At 42.7% G+C, this 14,924-nt stretch overlaps 1 protein-coding gene across 1 annotated transcript in view; it reads right to left on the bottom strand.

Annotated features, from left to right (window-relative positions):
- Positions 1–10,886: 10,886 nt before the first annotated feature.
- The window catches only part of KLHL4 (kelch like family member 4), a 351,644-nt gene continuing 347,606 nt past the window's right edge, over positions 10,887–14,924 (bottom strand). The window contains exon 11 of the mRNA XM_073642176.1: positions 10,887–14,070. Within this exon, the coding sequence (XP_073498277.1) occupies positions 14,011–14,070 (60 nt within the window). The 3' untranslated portion in view covers positions 10,887–14,010. The remainder of the gene's footprint in view (positions 14,071–14,924) is intronic.

Genomic DNA, 14,924 nt, shown 5'->3' with positions numbered 1-14,924 from the left:
ACCTTCCTCCGGGTGAGATGGAGGCAAGGGTTCCACAAATTGTATAGAATTTTGATTAGTGGTATATAATTTGGCTAGCGTGGCATACCGGGGCAGGTACACTTCCCTCTCCCCGATATTTATTATGCGAACGGGCACCCTCCCATGGCGTACATTGACCACCCCCCGTGCTGTCAAAATGGTGGGCCTACTATCTGAGTAAACTGGTTCTACCATTGCCTGGTAATCTCTACCTCTCAGACCAATAGCTGCCCGGCACCAAATCATCATTTCACTTTTTGGGGGCATGGCAATAGGAAAAGGGTCACACATTCTTACGCTACCAATCTCACCGCCGGAGAGTTCCACTTGTTGCCGTTGCATCAGTGCCCGGATCTCTTTCTGGAGCACCCGCTGCTCGCCGGAGCTGGCATTCTTGGCAACCTGCTGTAAAAGGAAAATCACCTCTGCAAGACAATTTTCAATTACATTAGTTCCTAGAGTTATCTTTGGGTGACTCTCATGTTTGTCAATGTCTACAATGATCAGTCCCTGTGCGGCCAGTTCGACTCTACCAATTTTGATGGTCACCTCTTTAAATCCGATCTGTGGCACGGGCTGACCATTGCTGGCGATGATACTCAAGTCGTCGTCAGGGTAGCGGGTAATATCCGAGTCATTCCAGTACTGCTTGAAGAGCACGTACGGGATGGTGGTGACCTGTGACCCGGTGTCCAGTAGGGCACTCATGGGAATGCCATCCAGTACCACAGGCAAGACTGGACGTCCTCCCACATATCTGTCGCGCCAGTTCGATGGGCCTGGTGATCTTTTTCCTGGGGGTTGGCCCTCTACCCCAGGTTGTGCCCGTTTAAAGAACAGTACCTTTCCATATGTCCGGGTTGATTGCAGCGGCGGCAGATGGGTCGTCCGTCCTCGCTGTATCGGTCACTGGGTCTTCCTCTGGCCGGTGGGGTCCTCCTTGGTCGACGCCACGGGATGTCCTCCGGTCCGGATGCCAGCTGGATCTTCCCTGGAGTGGAAACCTGTAAAGACTGCACAGTTCGGGTTAGCGCAGCAACGCTCTTAACTAGCTCTTGGACCTGATGGTGTAGGTCTGGAGCCGGGTCATTGTCCAAAGCCTGCGCATCAGCTCCCACAGGCCCTGCCGACAAGGGCGCCGCCTCCTGGTGGTAAGTAATAGCTGGGCGCCTGTGGGTCACAACGCCACCCGGTGCTGGTTCTCGGAGCACCCGGATAGCTCTATCCTTGAACTGTGCAAAGTCCAGATGGGGATCCTGTAAGGCCATTGCCCGCAACTGGGTTCGGTGGGCATTGCAATATAAACCCTCTATAAATTGTTCAGTCAACAGCCTGTCCTCGTTTCCCACCCCATCAGGGTCGGTCTGCTTTATGGCCCTCAGGGCCTCTTGTAGGTTTAGTGCATAGTCCCTTATACTCTCATGCGCTCGCTGCTTGCACCCGTAGAATCTAAGCTTGATCTCGGCTGAGGTGCGGGTATCGAAGGTGTCCCTCAGCCGGGTTAGTATCTCTGCGACAGTCCTCCTCCCAGGTGGCCAAGATTTTACTTCTCTTTTGGCTGCCCCGATTAGTTGGGCCACCAGGATGCTCACTTTTTGCTCTTCTGTGAGGGGGTACACCTGGAAGAGGCTATCCAGCTTTTCTCTAAAGTCATGGAGGGTATGTGAATCCCCTGAGTACTGGGGTAGCCAAGCTGCTCCCGGGATATATGGCATGGTGAAGGGCATAACTGCAGCAGCGGTGGCGCTGGCGGGGGTCGAGGTAGTGAAGCTCTCCTCCGTATCCGACATCTTCCTCCCCCCTAGTGGACCGTGGCCTACCTTGCGATGATCCTCTTCCGTAGGCCGCGGCTCCGCAGTGGATCGTCAGGGTTGAGGACCTTCCGTCGCGCTCCTGTGACGTCGGCGTCTGCTGGGCTCCTTCCAGGACCTTACGCAACGTCCGGACGTGAGGCGGGGCTTCAGTTCTCGCGCGCTTTCGGAGTCCACGCCCCTCTTCTTCCCGCGCGGCGTCCTCAAGATGGCGTCCAATGGCGGGAAAACTCCACGGATGGCGGGAAGAAGGCTGAAGATGGCGCCGGATGGCGGGAAACTTCACCGATGGCGGGAAGAAGGCTGAAGATGGCGCCGGATGGCGGGAATCTTCACCGATGGCGGGAATCTTCACCACTGGTAAGTTTGAACAGTCTTTGCTTTTCAGGCACGCAGTACCCGGTGGTTGCGGGCACGTGATCCTGCCGACTACGCCAAAGTTGACGCGCCCCTGGGCCTGTGTCGCGCTGCGTTGCGCACGCGGGAGCTTACCCGGAGCCGGATCTGTTTAGGGTTGTAGTCTCGTGGCGGTGACCCGGTCCGTGCCCAGGGAGTCAAACTGGACGGCAGTCTGTTAGCGGTAGAAAACGGTTGATGACTACGCCACCCGTTGAATGCAGCCAGGGGGCTGCTGCTGCAGGGCAGACCGCTGAGGCCGGTGGAAGGATGGTGCAGCGTGATAGTATAACCCCCAACGGGAGGGGTATGGCCTCAGGGCAGCCGACGTGGATGATGGGGGTAGCAGGAACCACTCAGAGACGGTATGGTAGCGTTCAGGGTCTTTACTGATAACAACGATAGACCCTCCCGGAGTACTTGCTAGCGAACGGGGCCTGGTCAGTCCTTGAGCAGATGGGATCTCCCCTGGCCAGGCGTAGTTGTAGGCCTCCCAAGCTGACTGTACTCTTCTGGCTACCTTGCTAGAAGCTGATGTAAGTAGCCCACGTCCCTGAGTGTACCGTGTGGTGCTCACCCGTATGGCCGGTGACTCGGGGCCTTCGGGCTTCTGGGCCAGGGGACCTGAAATCCCCTGCCTGACGGATTCTGCTGCTGGGTAGAAGTTAGTCCCCACAGCCTCGGACTCCGGGTCCGGTAAAGAATCTTCTTAGTCAGGGCGAGCTCTTTAGCTGCCAGCCCCTGACTCCTTGTGACTCTGCTGCTTCCTATGCTGCTCTTGTCTCTGCTCTTCCTGGACTCAATCACTCTGCCTCAGCCCCGGGTTTATACAGGGGAAGTTCTTCCCCTCCCAAGGCTGGGCAGGAGGTGTGGCATGCACAGGATCCCTGACCAAAGGACCTCCCACCTGCTCTCAGACGTAATATCTCTATCACTGTGACAACCAGACCCCTGGGGTGTCACATATGCCTGTTTTGTGAATAAATCAGATTTTTTTTTCTGATCATCAGCCCATATAACATTTCATTTTGCCAATGATCCTCAGTATTTTGCCATTTAAGTTCTGGCATCAACCTGATGTCTGAGTAATTATTTTCATTAATGTTGAGACAATGCTGCAGTATCTTATTGTGTCCTCACTAGTGATGAGCGAGCACTAAAATGCTCAGGTGCTCGTTATTCGGGTCGAGTAAATCGTAATGCTCGGGTGTTCGACCCCAGCAACGAGCCCAATGTAAGTCAATGGGAAACACGAGAATTTTTCTGGCGCCCCCCTCCCCCCAGAGGTCTGGAGCGGTCTAAAAATTGGTCAAATCGATGGAAACAGTGCTGAAATGACATGAGAACAATCATGGGGAAGACCCCTGGAAGCATCTCTGACTCCCAGTAAACTGCTGTGAACAATGTTGTCAGAGTATTACGCCACTTTTACAGACTGACAATAAAACATACAAAAATGGATTTAACTGTTAAAAATGTTAAGAAACATTCTTTGCAGGTTAATGACTTGTATATAAGGCAAAATAAATGACCAAAAACAAAATGCTCCTCCACATCTTGAGCTATGTTCACGCGTAGCGTTTTTGATGCGTTTTTGCACTTTTGCATTGCTTTCAACGGTGAAAAATACATTCACCAGTAAATGTAATTTTAACATTTTACTACCTTATCTGGCCATGTGGTATGTGAGACAAGATCAGAAACATCCTGTTTCATTTATGAATGAGGGACTCTGAAAGTCACAAAGCCTATTTTTACAGAGCCATCAGGCGGCCCTTACTATTGTCAGAGGGCTAACAGTCGGCCCTCACTACTGTTAGAGGGCCATCAGCCGGCTATGCTTTGCATAGCCGTATATTGTTACTGCAATATAACGTATCCATCTGATTTGGTCAAATTTTCTTTTTCGCATATATTCTGTAAATTTTAAAATTTGTCCAGCAGGCGGCACTCACAATTTATAGAGTGCCAGCAGGCGGCCTCCACTATATTCAGAGGGCCAGCAGGCATCTTGGGACAGATGAGACCAATATAGAGCTTTTTGGTAAAGCACATCATTCAACTGTTTACTGTAAATGGAATGAGGCCTACAAATAAAAGAACACAGTACTTACAGTCACATATGGTAGAGGTTCAAAGATATTTAGGGGTTGTCTTGCTGCCTCTGGCACAGGGTTTCTTGACTGTGTGCAAGGCATCATGAAATGTGAAGATTCCCAAAGGATTTTGGGTCACACTGTAGTGGCCAGTGTCTGAAAGCTGGTTTTGCATCTTAGGTCATGGGTCTTCCAGCAGGACAATGACCCCAAACATACTTCAAGAAGCCCCCAGAAATTAATGGAAACAAAGCACTGGAGAGTTCTGAAGTGGTAATTCCAGCTCCAGTAGTGTCAAGTCTGCCACCACTACCTCTTACACACCAAAGCTACAGAGAAACTGCGAATGGACACATTAAATCAGGAAATTTTGTTAACTTTTATTAATTTCTGTCAAATTTGGAAAATTGCTGCCAACTTCGATGAATTTCTGTCAACTATGATAAATTTCTGTCAACTTTAATTAATTACAGACCACCGTAAAAATTATGAATCGGTCGATGAGTATATGAAAAAAATCAATCAAGTAAATATATCTATGTGACCAGAATGAACACTCATTTACAGCTGATGATACCTAGCACCTGTCCCTATTGTAAAAGCAGCTAATAGCGCTATCAATAGGGAATAGAATAGATTTTTTTTTTTGCAGCACGCAGTATAAGGCAATAATCTCTGGCTGGATCCATGAAATATGCTATTCATACTGAGAGAGCTCACCCGTACATGAATTTCAGATAAGAGAGGTGTGACAACACAGCATTTCTTCTTAATTATCCAGACGTATAAATCAGAAGGCCGGGAGCCATACACATTTATTTTTGTGTTGACTTTTGAATGTGTTTTTCTTTGGTTGATCAACACAGACTATTGTTTGTATAAACCTGAATGTCGATCACTTGAGTTTTTTGGTAATTGATGAATGGCTGTTATTTACATCTTATATCAGCTCCTACAACGTATCGTCTGCCAGGTTTGCAATACAGGGACTCAGGATCTTTGAACAATGGATGTTTGCTAGATATGTTAAATACCATTGTAGGGTGTTTGCCAGTCAACCTTGGGGGATTAGCTGTGGATACTCGAGCCCTGTGCAATAATATCATCATCCCTTATCCTTCACCTGTGGATGTGTGCTTGAAAGGACAATTGTGAACTATTTAAGGGGCCTATGCCTCTGTATCAAAGAGACTTTACAAAAAGACAGCCAAGAGAGACTCTTCAGGAGAGCAACGAGAACACATGGCTCCATCAAGAAAAATACAGATCTGCTCTATTGAATATCACTGTACTCTTACAGATGTTATGAAGACATCCAGGTTAAGACAATCAGGTCACCTGGCCACATATCTCACTGTTCTATTCCCGACGGGCCAGCGGAAGGGTGAAACTCTGTAACTTGCACCATTTTGAGTATTTGCTGGGACTGTTCTGAATGTTTATAATCTGTTTGGTTGTTCAAGAAAGTATTGCTACACTGTTTTTCCCTGACCCTGTGTTGTCTGAGTAGTATTACGCCCACTGGAGACCCCCGTGTCTTCATAAGAGGTAATATTGTAGAATTAAAAATAGATTTTAACTGGCTCCGAAGAGGTTTTTTTTGGTACGTTGCCTTCTCCTGACCTTCTGGCAATTGTGTCTCATCATCGTCCACCTCTTGTGACACTTTCCCACCGTCGCGTTCTTGTGACCGTGGCTGCTCAAATATTTGGGCATCGCTACATGCGATCTCCTTATGCCCCGCTTCAAGTGGACCGGGCGAGAGGCCCGAATCTATAAATGGAAAAGTGAACAGCTCTTCGGAGTGTCCAAGTGTGGGATCAGTTGTCTCCGGGCACTCGGCATGGTGGGAGGAAGGAGGATCAGGGTGTGGAATATGCGGTCCAGACTCACGGCTACCTAGACTTGACTGTGTGGAAGACAGGGTGGTGCTGGCAAACTGACTGGAAGCATTATCCACTATCCAACCACCAACCTTTTGACACTGGTCTGGCTTCAAGAGTGGTGTTCTGTGGCACGCTAGAAAGTGGGACAGGAAGGTAGGTCAACATGATGTGGGTGCTTGTTGTGCTCCCTCAGCAGGCACGGTTTCATCTTGCCCACGGCCTCGGCCTCTATGTGCACCATCAGCATCACGTCCACGTCCTCGTTCCTTTCCATGTGCCTTTCCCATTTTAAATGGAGTATAATGTTTTGCAGCTTGCAAAAAATGTCAAGATTATTGCCGCAGTAATATTTGATCACGTCTGATGACCAATTTTTAATGCACTGCTGTTATAGCGATGCTGTTGGTCAGTGACCAAGTGTGGATATGTTTTGAACACACAACAGGCAGGCTTTAAATTGAGTATAATATTTTTCAGCTTGCAAAAAATGTCAGGATTATTACCGCAGTATTTGATCACGTCTGATGACCACGTTTTTATGCAGTGCCGGTATAGCGATGTTATTGGTCAGCGACCAAGTGTGGATATGCTTTCAAAGCACAACTGGCACACTTTAAATGAAGTATAATATTTGTCAGCTTCCAAAAAAAATTCAAGATTATTACGGAAGTAATATTTGACCACCTGAGATGATGGACAAGTTTCTCTGCTTCCACAATACAGCAATGCTATTCAAATCATCCAAATTTGGCTGTATGCTGCTAACAAGCAAATAGAGCAGTAAAAACGGTGTATTATATTGATTTTCACCAAAATTATCAGGATTAAGAGCAAAAAGAATATTATTAGCCCTGATATCTGGGGCTATGGATAGGAGTTCCAGCAGCAGAAAGAACATGCAACAGACCCTATTCTGTACTATACTAGCTCTCCACAAACTAGTGCTAACAGCAGTATTAATATTCATCAGAATGAGCCTTTACAAGGACTGTTAGTGTAGATTAATAATTGTGGTGTGGAATCTCTGTGTAAAATAAGGGCCAATTCTCTCCCTCGCTCAGCAGCAGCTCTCCCTACTCTGCCTGTTTGATGGTAGACTGTGACGAGCATAGGGTCCCGGGTCTTATATAGACCTGATGACGCTGTGCGGCCAGCCAATCACTGTAATGCCCACAACCAACATGGCTACGGCATTACAGTGACTGGCAGGCAAACCCTGCATAGTAATTGGCTGCCTAATATGCGCCAAACATGAGGGGCGAGGACTCGAGCTCCCGCCCGAACATTCAAAAACTACTCGAGCATCTCGAGAACTGTGATGCTCAGGCGAGTAACGAATAGTGGCGAGCATGCTCGCTCATCACTAGTCCTCATCTGTTTTTTTTGCCTGTGATTCAATTTCCATGGTCTTCGCCTTTATTGTCCATGATTCTCTCTGCTGATATCATGGTTCTTACTTCTTTTTTTTTTTGTCATCTCTCGGCTGTTGTTACTGAAAACTTTTCATCGAAATTGTATTTATTTCAGGTTACTTATCAGAATAACTGATACATGAAGAATAATACTACTTCTGTGCTTTAGATGATTTGTATCCTGCATTTATTTCCAATTACCTTTCTCAGATTTCTTTGAGCTAGTCGAAGGAGCAAAGCTACTGCAATGGCTCCCATACCCAGCGCACACAGACCTGAGGGATTCCTGTTCTCTTGTCTCTATGTAACAGATCTTCAGAATCTTGAGGGACATTATATTGCAGTGCCTGAGCACTGTAGCTGTGAATCCAGCAATAGCGTGAGATTAAAGACTAAGGGCTCATGCAGATGCCCATGCAAATCAGTCTGAGCATGGACCGCTAATGCATGCACTGGCCACGGATTTCCTGACTGGAGCATGATAGCTTTGTGTATTTCTATGAGGCTGTCATGCTTGGGTCAGGAGACCCGCGGGACTGCCCATGCACCGAGGTTTGATATCGCATTGAGGTCCATAGACGTCTGCACGAGACCTTACTAGACTGCAGCAGCAACATGGAGGACAATATAGTATTGAGCAGTGTAGTTGTGAATCCAGCAGTGGGATGTTCCCGAATGGAGCATGATAGCTTCGTGTATTTCTATGAGGCTGTCATGCTTGGGTCAGGAGACCTGCGGGACTGTCCATGCACCGCGGTTTGATATCGCATTGAGGTCCATAGACGTCTGCACGAGACCTTACTAGACTGCAGCAGCAACATGGAGGACAATATAGTATTGAGCAGTGTAGTTGTGAATCCAGCAGTGGGATGTGATAAAACTCTTGTGAAAAGGCAGCAGTCACATGGAGAATGTTAGACAGCATTACTGAGCAGTGTAGATATAAATCCAGCACTGTGGTAAGAAAAAGGGGTTACTAGAAAGCATCAGCTGCATGGAGGACATTATATTGCAGGACTAAGCAGTCTAGCTGTGAATTCAGCACTGGAGTAAGATGAGACACTTTCTAGAACACTTACCACTTCCCTGGTATGTCTCTCACTATGACCAGCTCTTCTCCCTCCTCCCCATAGACTACAATAGGCAACAATAATCTGATCCCTCAGTGAGCTGGCAGTACGTCTTGTAGATTTTATACGATTTTAATAGTAAAGTAGTTCAAGGAGATGGAGGGAGGAGATGGGGCTCATAACTTGAGAAAGAAGATAAATTGTCTGACAAGAAGTGTTACAAAATGTCCCTTATTGACTTGTACTATTCATTTAAAGTTTGCTGGAACAAAAGTGATCATGTAAGAAATTCACTGATATAATTAATGGCAGAAAAGGAGGAGGGGGATGCAGGTGCAGTCTCCATCTTAGTGTATGATGCTACAAGCTGTAAGGATAGAGCAGGATGGAGATGTGATTGGCTCAATGAGAGCCCACCCACTTGGGAAAGGTTCAGGGAAACCGGTAACGGCAAAAGACCCCAAATCTGCAGTTTACGCATCACATTTCTGGCTGTTCCCCATGTGATTCGTATATTATATATCGTGTATGACACAATCTAATAATTTATCCTAGCAGCCCACCCCCCCCGATGTGTGATGCCATTACTGTCACAGAACAGAGACCCCCACACACAAATATATATATATATAACTTCTTTATTCATAAAATGTCTTTGTTCCATAAAACCATGCCCAGATATCATCAAAGGAATGTAAAGATTTGGGAATTTTTCGCAAACATTTAAGAAAGCAATAAGACATCTTCTTCTCCACCTTAAAGTCCTTGTTTTCTGGAATGTTGAAGGGGTTGTCTCATCAAGGCTACACCCCCCCCCCCCAGCCCCCCAGTCCATGTGACTTCTTATGGCTTATGGAAATCATAGGGAGCGGTGGATTCCCCATATGGCGCGCGGCCGCGGCTGAATCAGAAATGACCACATTATAATGCAGATTGTCGCTGATAAAAACAACCCCTTTAAATAAATAGCTGAAAAAAAAACAATAAAAAAAAACTTTATTTAAAAAAATATACAAAAATTATAGCGACAATGTATCACTTTCAGGACAGGGTTGTCTGCCTTAAGTAACTTCTATTTGTTAATAGTATCCCCTAAAATAGACTATTTTTCTCATGAGAACCCCAGTGATCAACTTTAATCTTTAGCAACTTGGCAACAAGTGCTAAGTTCTCCTACAGCGCCACCTTTAGGGGACATGGTGCATTACAATGTGCCCATGTTAATCAATGGATTGTGTCCTGTACAGGGAGAGAGAATAAATGAGGACCCTCTCTAATAATGCAGAACTCCCCAATGGTTTTTTCTCAGGCAGACAACCCCCTGAAGTGGTTGACTTGTGCAGAATGTGATTTATTTTTTGTGTAAACCTAATACCAAGCTGGTAATAATGAGACATAACATTTTTACAAAGTAATCCAGCGTCTGGACGAGATTTCTGAAGAATCCGCCATCATGGTGGTAACCCCATGCAAAGAAAAAAAAAAAAGTATTTTCTTATCAATGTGATATTTTGATATTTTTTTTTTATATATTTTTCTAAATCTTCAAGTTGCTGGTTGAATGTAAACATGCGTTGGTGATGCGGTCGTCATATTATTCACAGTGCACGCGTTTATGAGGGTTACGTACATCATCGTTGACGCGGTCAGCATTGGCACTCGTAATGTGAGGTCATAATTCATCATATATCAATGTGATATACCATACGCATCCATAAGACAAAAAGACAAACTGTAGCCAAGAGAAACGCAACCAAAATATGAAGAGAACACCGTGATCACATGATCTGCAGCAAATTGTTACAACATTTCAGCTTTACATTAAACAGAATAAAAACTGTTTATGAACATTGTAACTTTTTAACATCTATATATATAATTTTTCTTCTTCTTAGCCGGCTGAGCAGTTAGGGTTGTACATGATTCACAGTATTTTACAATGCACTTTTTTAAAAATTTAGCAACACAAAATAGTTAATAAAAATGTAAACAAAAAGAAAATTCAGCAGGTGTTCACAATAACAAATCATATTGTCTAAAGAAAGAAAGAAAGAAAGAAAGTTTTACAACTTTGGCCACTTCCTTTATTAAACTTTGTGTTTACAGTTCATCTGAGATATTGGAGCCCTGCACAGATCTATACTATCAAAATGTAAAGGGTCAGTGAGGACTTTCCCCCCTTCCTCTCTTCATCATATGTCCACATATATCAGCAGGGTAAATATTTAAAAAAAAAAAAAAAATATGTACATACTTTTTTTTGTTGTTTTTTTTGCTAAATTATTTAACAGAATTTTGCTTGTATTTATTGTTATTATTTATTACGGGAAGAATATGAAGATCTATAATTTTGAATTTGTCCTGCACATAGAGATACTTATTCTGGATTTAAAGTAATTCAATAGGCGAAATTGTATCATTAAGACAAGTTCTTAAAAACAGCTGCCCCCCCCCCGATCAGATGATCGCTATGTGTCCAGCCGTACGTTTCTCTACAAAGAGGAGAGGCCCAAGTGGATAGGCTCCCTAATGTCTATATATTGAGGTTTTGTTTTTGTCAAATTATTAATCATTTATTTCAGGTTATTTTTGCAATAGACTTAAAATATGTGGACACCATTGAGGGCATTTCATTTGACTTAAATTAGGGGGGGAACAGTCATTTATTTTAATTTGGTTTCAGTAAAAACGTTGGATTGTTTTGAGTTTTCCAGACTCTTTATTTCCCTGCAAACTGGTGGCTAATAAATGAGTTAATTGAGAATCCTTCAGTAAGCTAATTCTAAGCACAGAAGTTTGTAACTTTTTTTTAATCCTGTAAAGGTTCAGTCGTCCTTTAATGTGATCTATTGTTATAAATCAAGACCGAGGAGCTTAGAAAAAGACAGAAAAGAGCAGCAACTAAGAAGAAAACAGATAAAACCATTACAGACACTACCCATCGGAATGAGCTCACTGATGGATTCTCAGTTATGTCATTCTGCGGCCAGCAATAAGCAGTGCAACACGAAGGTTATAGAAGGTAAAAAGCACAAAACTTCTATTGAAACCCAAATGGAAAAAATATTTTTATCCCAAATGGAAAATTAACTTTTATATATAAACTCATGATTTTAAAATAATTAGAATCCAAAATATTGTTTCTGTTTTGGGTAAGAAATAAATAGAGTGTGTGTGTGTGTGTGTCTGTGTGTGTGTGTGTATATAATATATATATATATATATATATACATATATATATATATATATATATATACACATTATATATATATATATACACACACACACACACACTCTATTTATTTCTTGTGTATATTATACTATTTCTTTTTTAAGTACAAGTAGAAAAAATATTTTTATCCCTAAGCACATGACTCCATGCAAAATAAATATATATATTAAATGTGTGTGCATACATATATATATATATACATACACACACACACACACACACACACACTATTTTTAATTCAAGTAATGTATTTAGGGATACAAATAATTTTTCCACTTGGGTTTCATTAGAAGTCTTGCCCTGTTTACCTTCTATATCCGCTGTGTTGCACTGCTTATTGCTGGCTGCAGAATGAGATAACTGAGAATCCATCAGTGAGCTCATTCTGATGGGTACTTTGTAATGGTTTTATCAGCTTTCTTCTGAGTTCCTTACTCTTTTATTTGTCTTTTTCTAAGCTGCTCAGTCCTAGTTTATGACCAGATCACATTAAAAGGCGTCCATATAATTTAATCTCTGTTTATTAAATATGAACCAGGATTGATAATTTTATAACACTCTCATTTTTCTGTTTAGCTTTGATAATACTGACGTAATATTCGCTTTGAGGACGTATCAACTACAAATAAGAAATATTGTGCCATAAACTCTATATGGAATGGTTTTTTTTACACTACAATGGACATTTAGCGGTTCTGATGACCAGGCAAATAAAGTAAAAAAATTGAATAGAAAAATTACTCATTTCTTTCCATTTTGCTGAAATTTACAAATAACAAGTATAAATTGTTTTAAAAATATTAAGAAAAGGTTAATTTAATCTTCCATTTACATTACATGCCAAGGACGATCTATGGAAAGAGTCATTTTTTTGTAATTTTTTTTATTTATTTTTTTTATATCTTAATTGATAAAACGGGAATTGACATTTCTTTTTGACCTCCTGGCAATCCCAGTGCTGTCACAGTAGATTTGTCTCTACATAAGCAAAAAGAATCAAATAATTGGACTTCAATGTCATTAATGAAGGCCATTTGGAAGCACAATTAAAAGTTGTTTTTTTGGGGGGGGGGGGGGGGGGTTTGGACTTTTTTTTTTTCATACTTGAATATATTTTTGCCGTTGTAAGATGAAACAATGAGTTTTCAATCAGAAAAAGTCTCTTAAAGGGAATGTATCATCAGATAATTCTAAGCATATATTTTGTAAATTCTAATTTTTGCACCTTTAAAAAGAAGTCAAAGGATATTGCAGTTTTCCTATTTTGCCAGTGGAGCGTATACAGTAGGCTGACACTTCTTGCTCCCTGTATCTTGCTGTTTAGCTTTGCTGTGCAGACCAGCTCAGGATCAGCAGAGTCATCTCAATATCATAAAATGCTTAGATCAACAGTCATCCTCTCCTGCGGTAGAGGTTTTACATGGCTTTCTCAGATGTTTATGGCATAACTACACGATGTCCCATGAAATACTGATACCTGCAGGTCCATTCTTGGGATCTGCACCTATTTTAAATCAATGGCCAAGCCAAAAGAGGAATACCCCTTTAATCATTAAAAAAAAAAAAAAAAAAACAACACTATTTTTCAGGCTGAAATAACATTACTGAAATTAAAAATATCACAAAATGAGACATTCCCTTTAAGTCACTTTATATGAAAAACACAAACTGTTTAGGGCATAAAAATGGCAAAACCCGATAAACCAATAGAAGAACATCTACAAGGTCTAAATCCTATTATTTTAATGATTATTCATCCTCCTTATAAAAGTTAATTAATTTGCAGAATGATATCTACTAAAATATAAGGCGCCGTCACTCTAGGATGTTACATAAAATATATTTATAGAGTTTTATTCTAGATGTAATACGTGGCCATTTCGTTGTCATTTTTTTGTAACTTTTCCTATTTTTTTTTTTTCCTAATTCCTAACAATGTTATATTATAAAATGGCAGTTTTTAGGACTCCGGACTTTATCAGAAAACATTTCTTTTGGCCACGTTGAGTCAGTGTCGGTTTTAGTTCCAGTACTGAATCTTGTCCTTTTTTTTGTGCCGTCTGTTCCAGGGACATAATAGAAACATTCATGGCAGTTTTATCACCACTATGCACGCTCCGGCCCGTCCAATGTTCAGCGGGACATCCTGCAAACGACAGAGAACAACTCACAGTAAGAACTTTTTTTTTTACTTTTGTTGCTATCTTTAGGTGACCACTAGAGGGCACTAGATGCCCATCATTCTGCCATTATGAGAAAATTCAAGTTTTTAAAGCTATTGGTGATCAGGAATCTTATTAATAATAATAATAATAATCTTTTTATTTATAGAGTGCCAACATATTTCACAGCGCTTTACAATTCAGACAATTTACAGATATTATCAGCACTGTCCTCGTAGGGAATCTAGATTGTGAGCCCCAAATTAGTATGTCTTTGGAATGAACTGGAGAACCCGAAGGAAACCCAAGCAAAGACGGGGAGAATATACAGACTCCTTGCAGATGTTGCCCTTGGTGGGATTTGAACCCCGGAAACCCAACGCTGCAAGGCTGCAGTGCTAACCACTGAGCCACCATACAGTGCTAACCACTGAGCCACCATACAGTGCTGCTAACCACTGAGCCACCATACAGTGCTGCTAACCACTGAGCCACCATACAGTGCTGCTAACCACTGAGCCACCATACAGTGCTGCTAACCACTGAGCCACCATACAGTGCTAACCACTGAGCCACCATACAGTACTAACCACTGAGCCACCATACAGTGCTGCTAACCACTGAGCCACCATACAGTACTAACCACTGAGCCACCATACAGTACTAACCACTGAGCCACCATACAGTGCTGCTAACCACTGAGCCACCGTGCTGCCATTATTATGCAGACCTCCTGAAACATTTCCCTTTCATGAGGTGTCATCTACATATCACAAAACTATGATTAATCGGGGGGTCTGACTTTTTCCTCTCAATACCAAAAAAGGGTCCAAAACCA

Source organism: Phyllobates terribilis, unplaced genomic scaffold (assembly GCF_046119375.1).
Source record: "Phyllobates terribilis strain yellow unplaced genomic scaffold, ASM4611937v1 Scaffold_7__3_contigs__length_470593459, whole genome shotgun sequence".
Classification (NCBI taxonomy): domain Eukaryota; kingdom Metazoa; phylum Chordata; class Amphibia; order Anura; family Dendrobatidae; genus Phyllobates; species Phyllobates terribilis.
The sequence above is the reverse complement of the archived record's forward strand: the minus strand, read 5'-3'. Positions and strand labels throughout refer to the sequence as shown.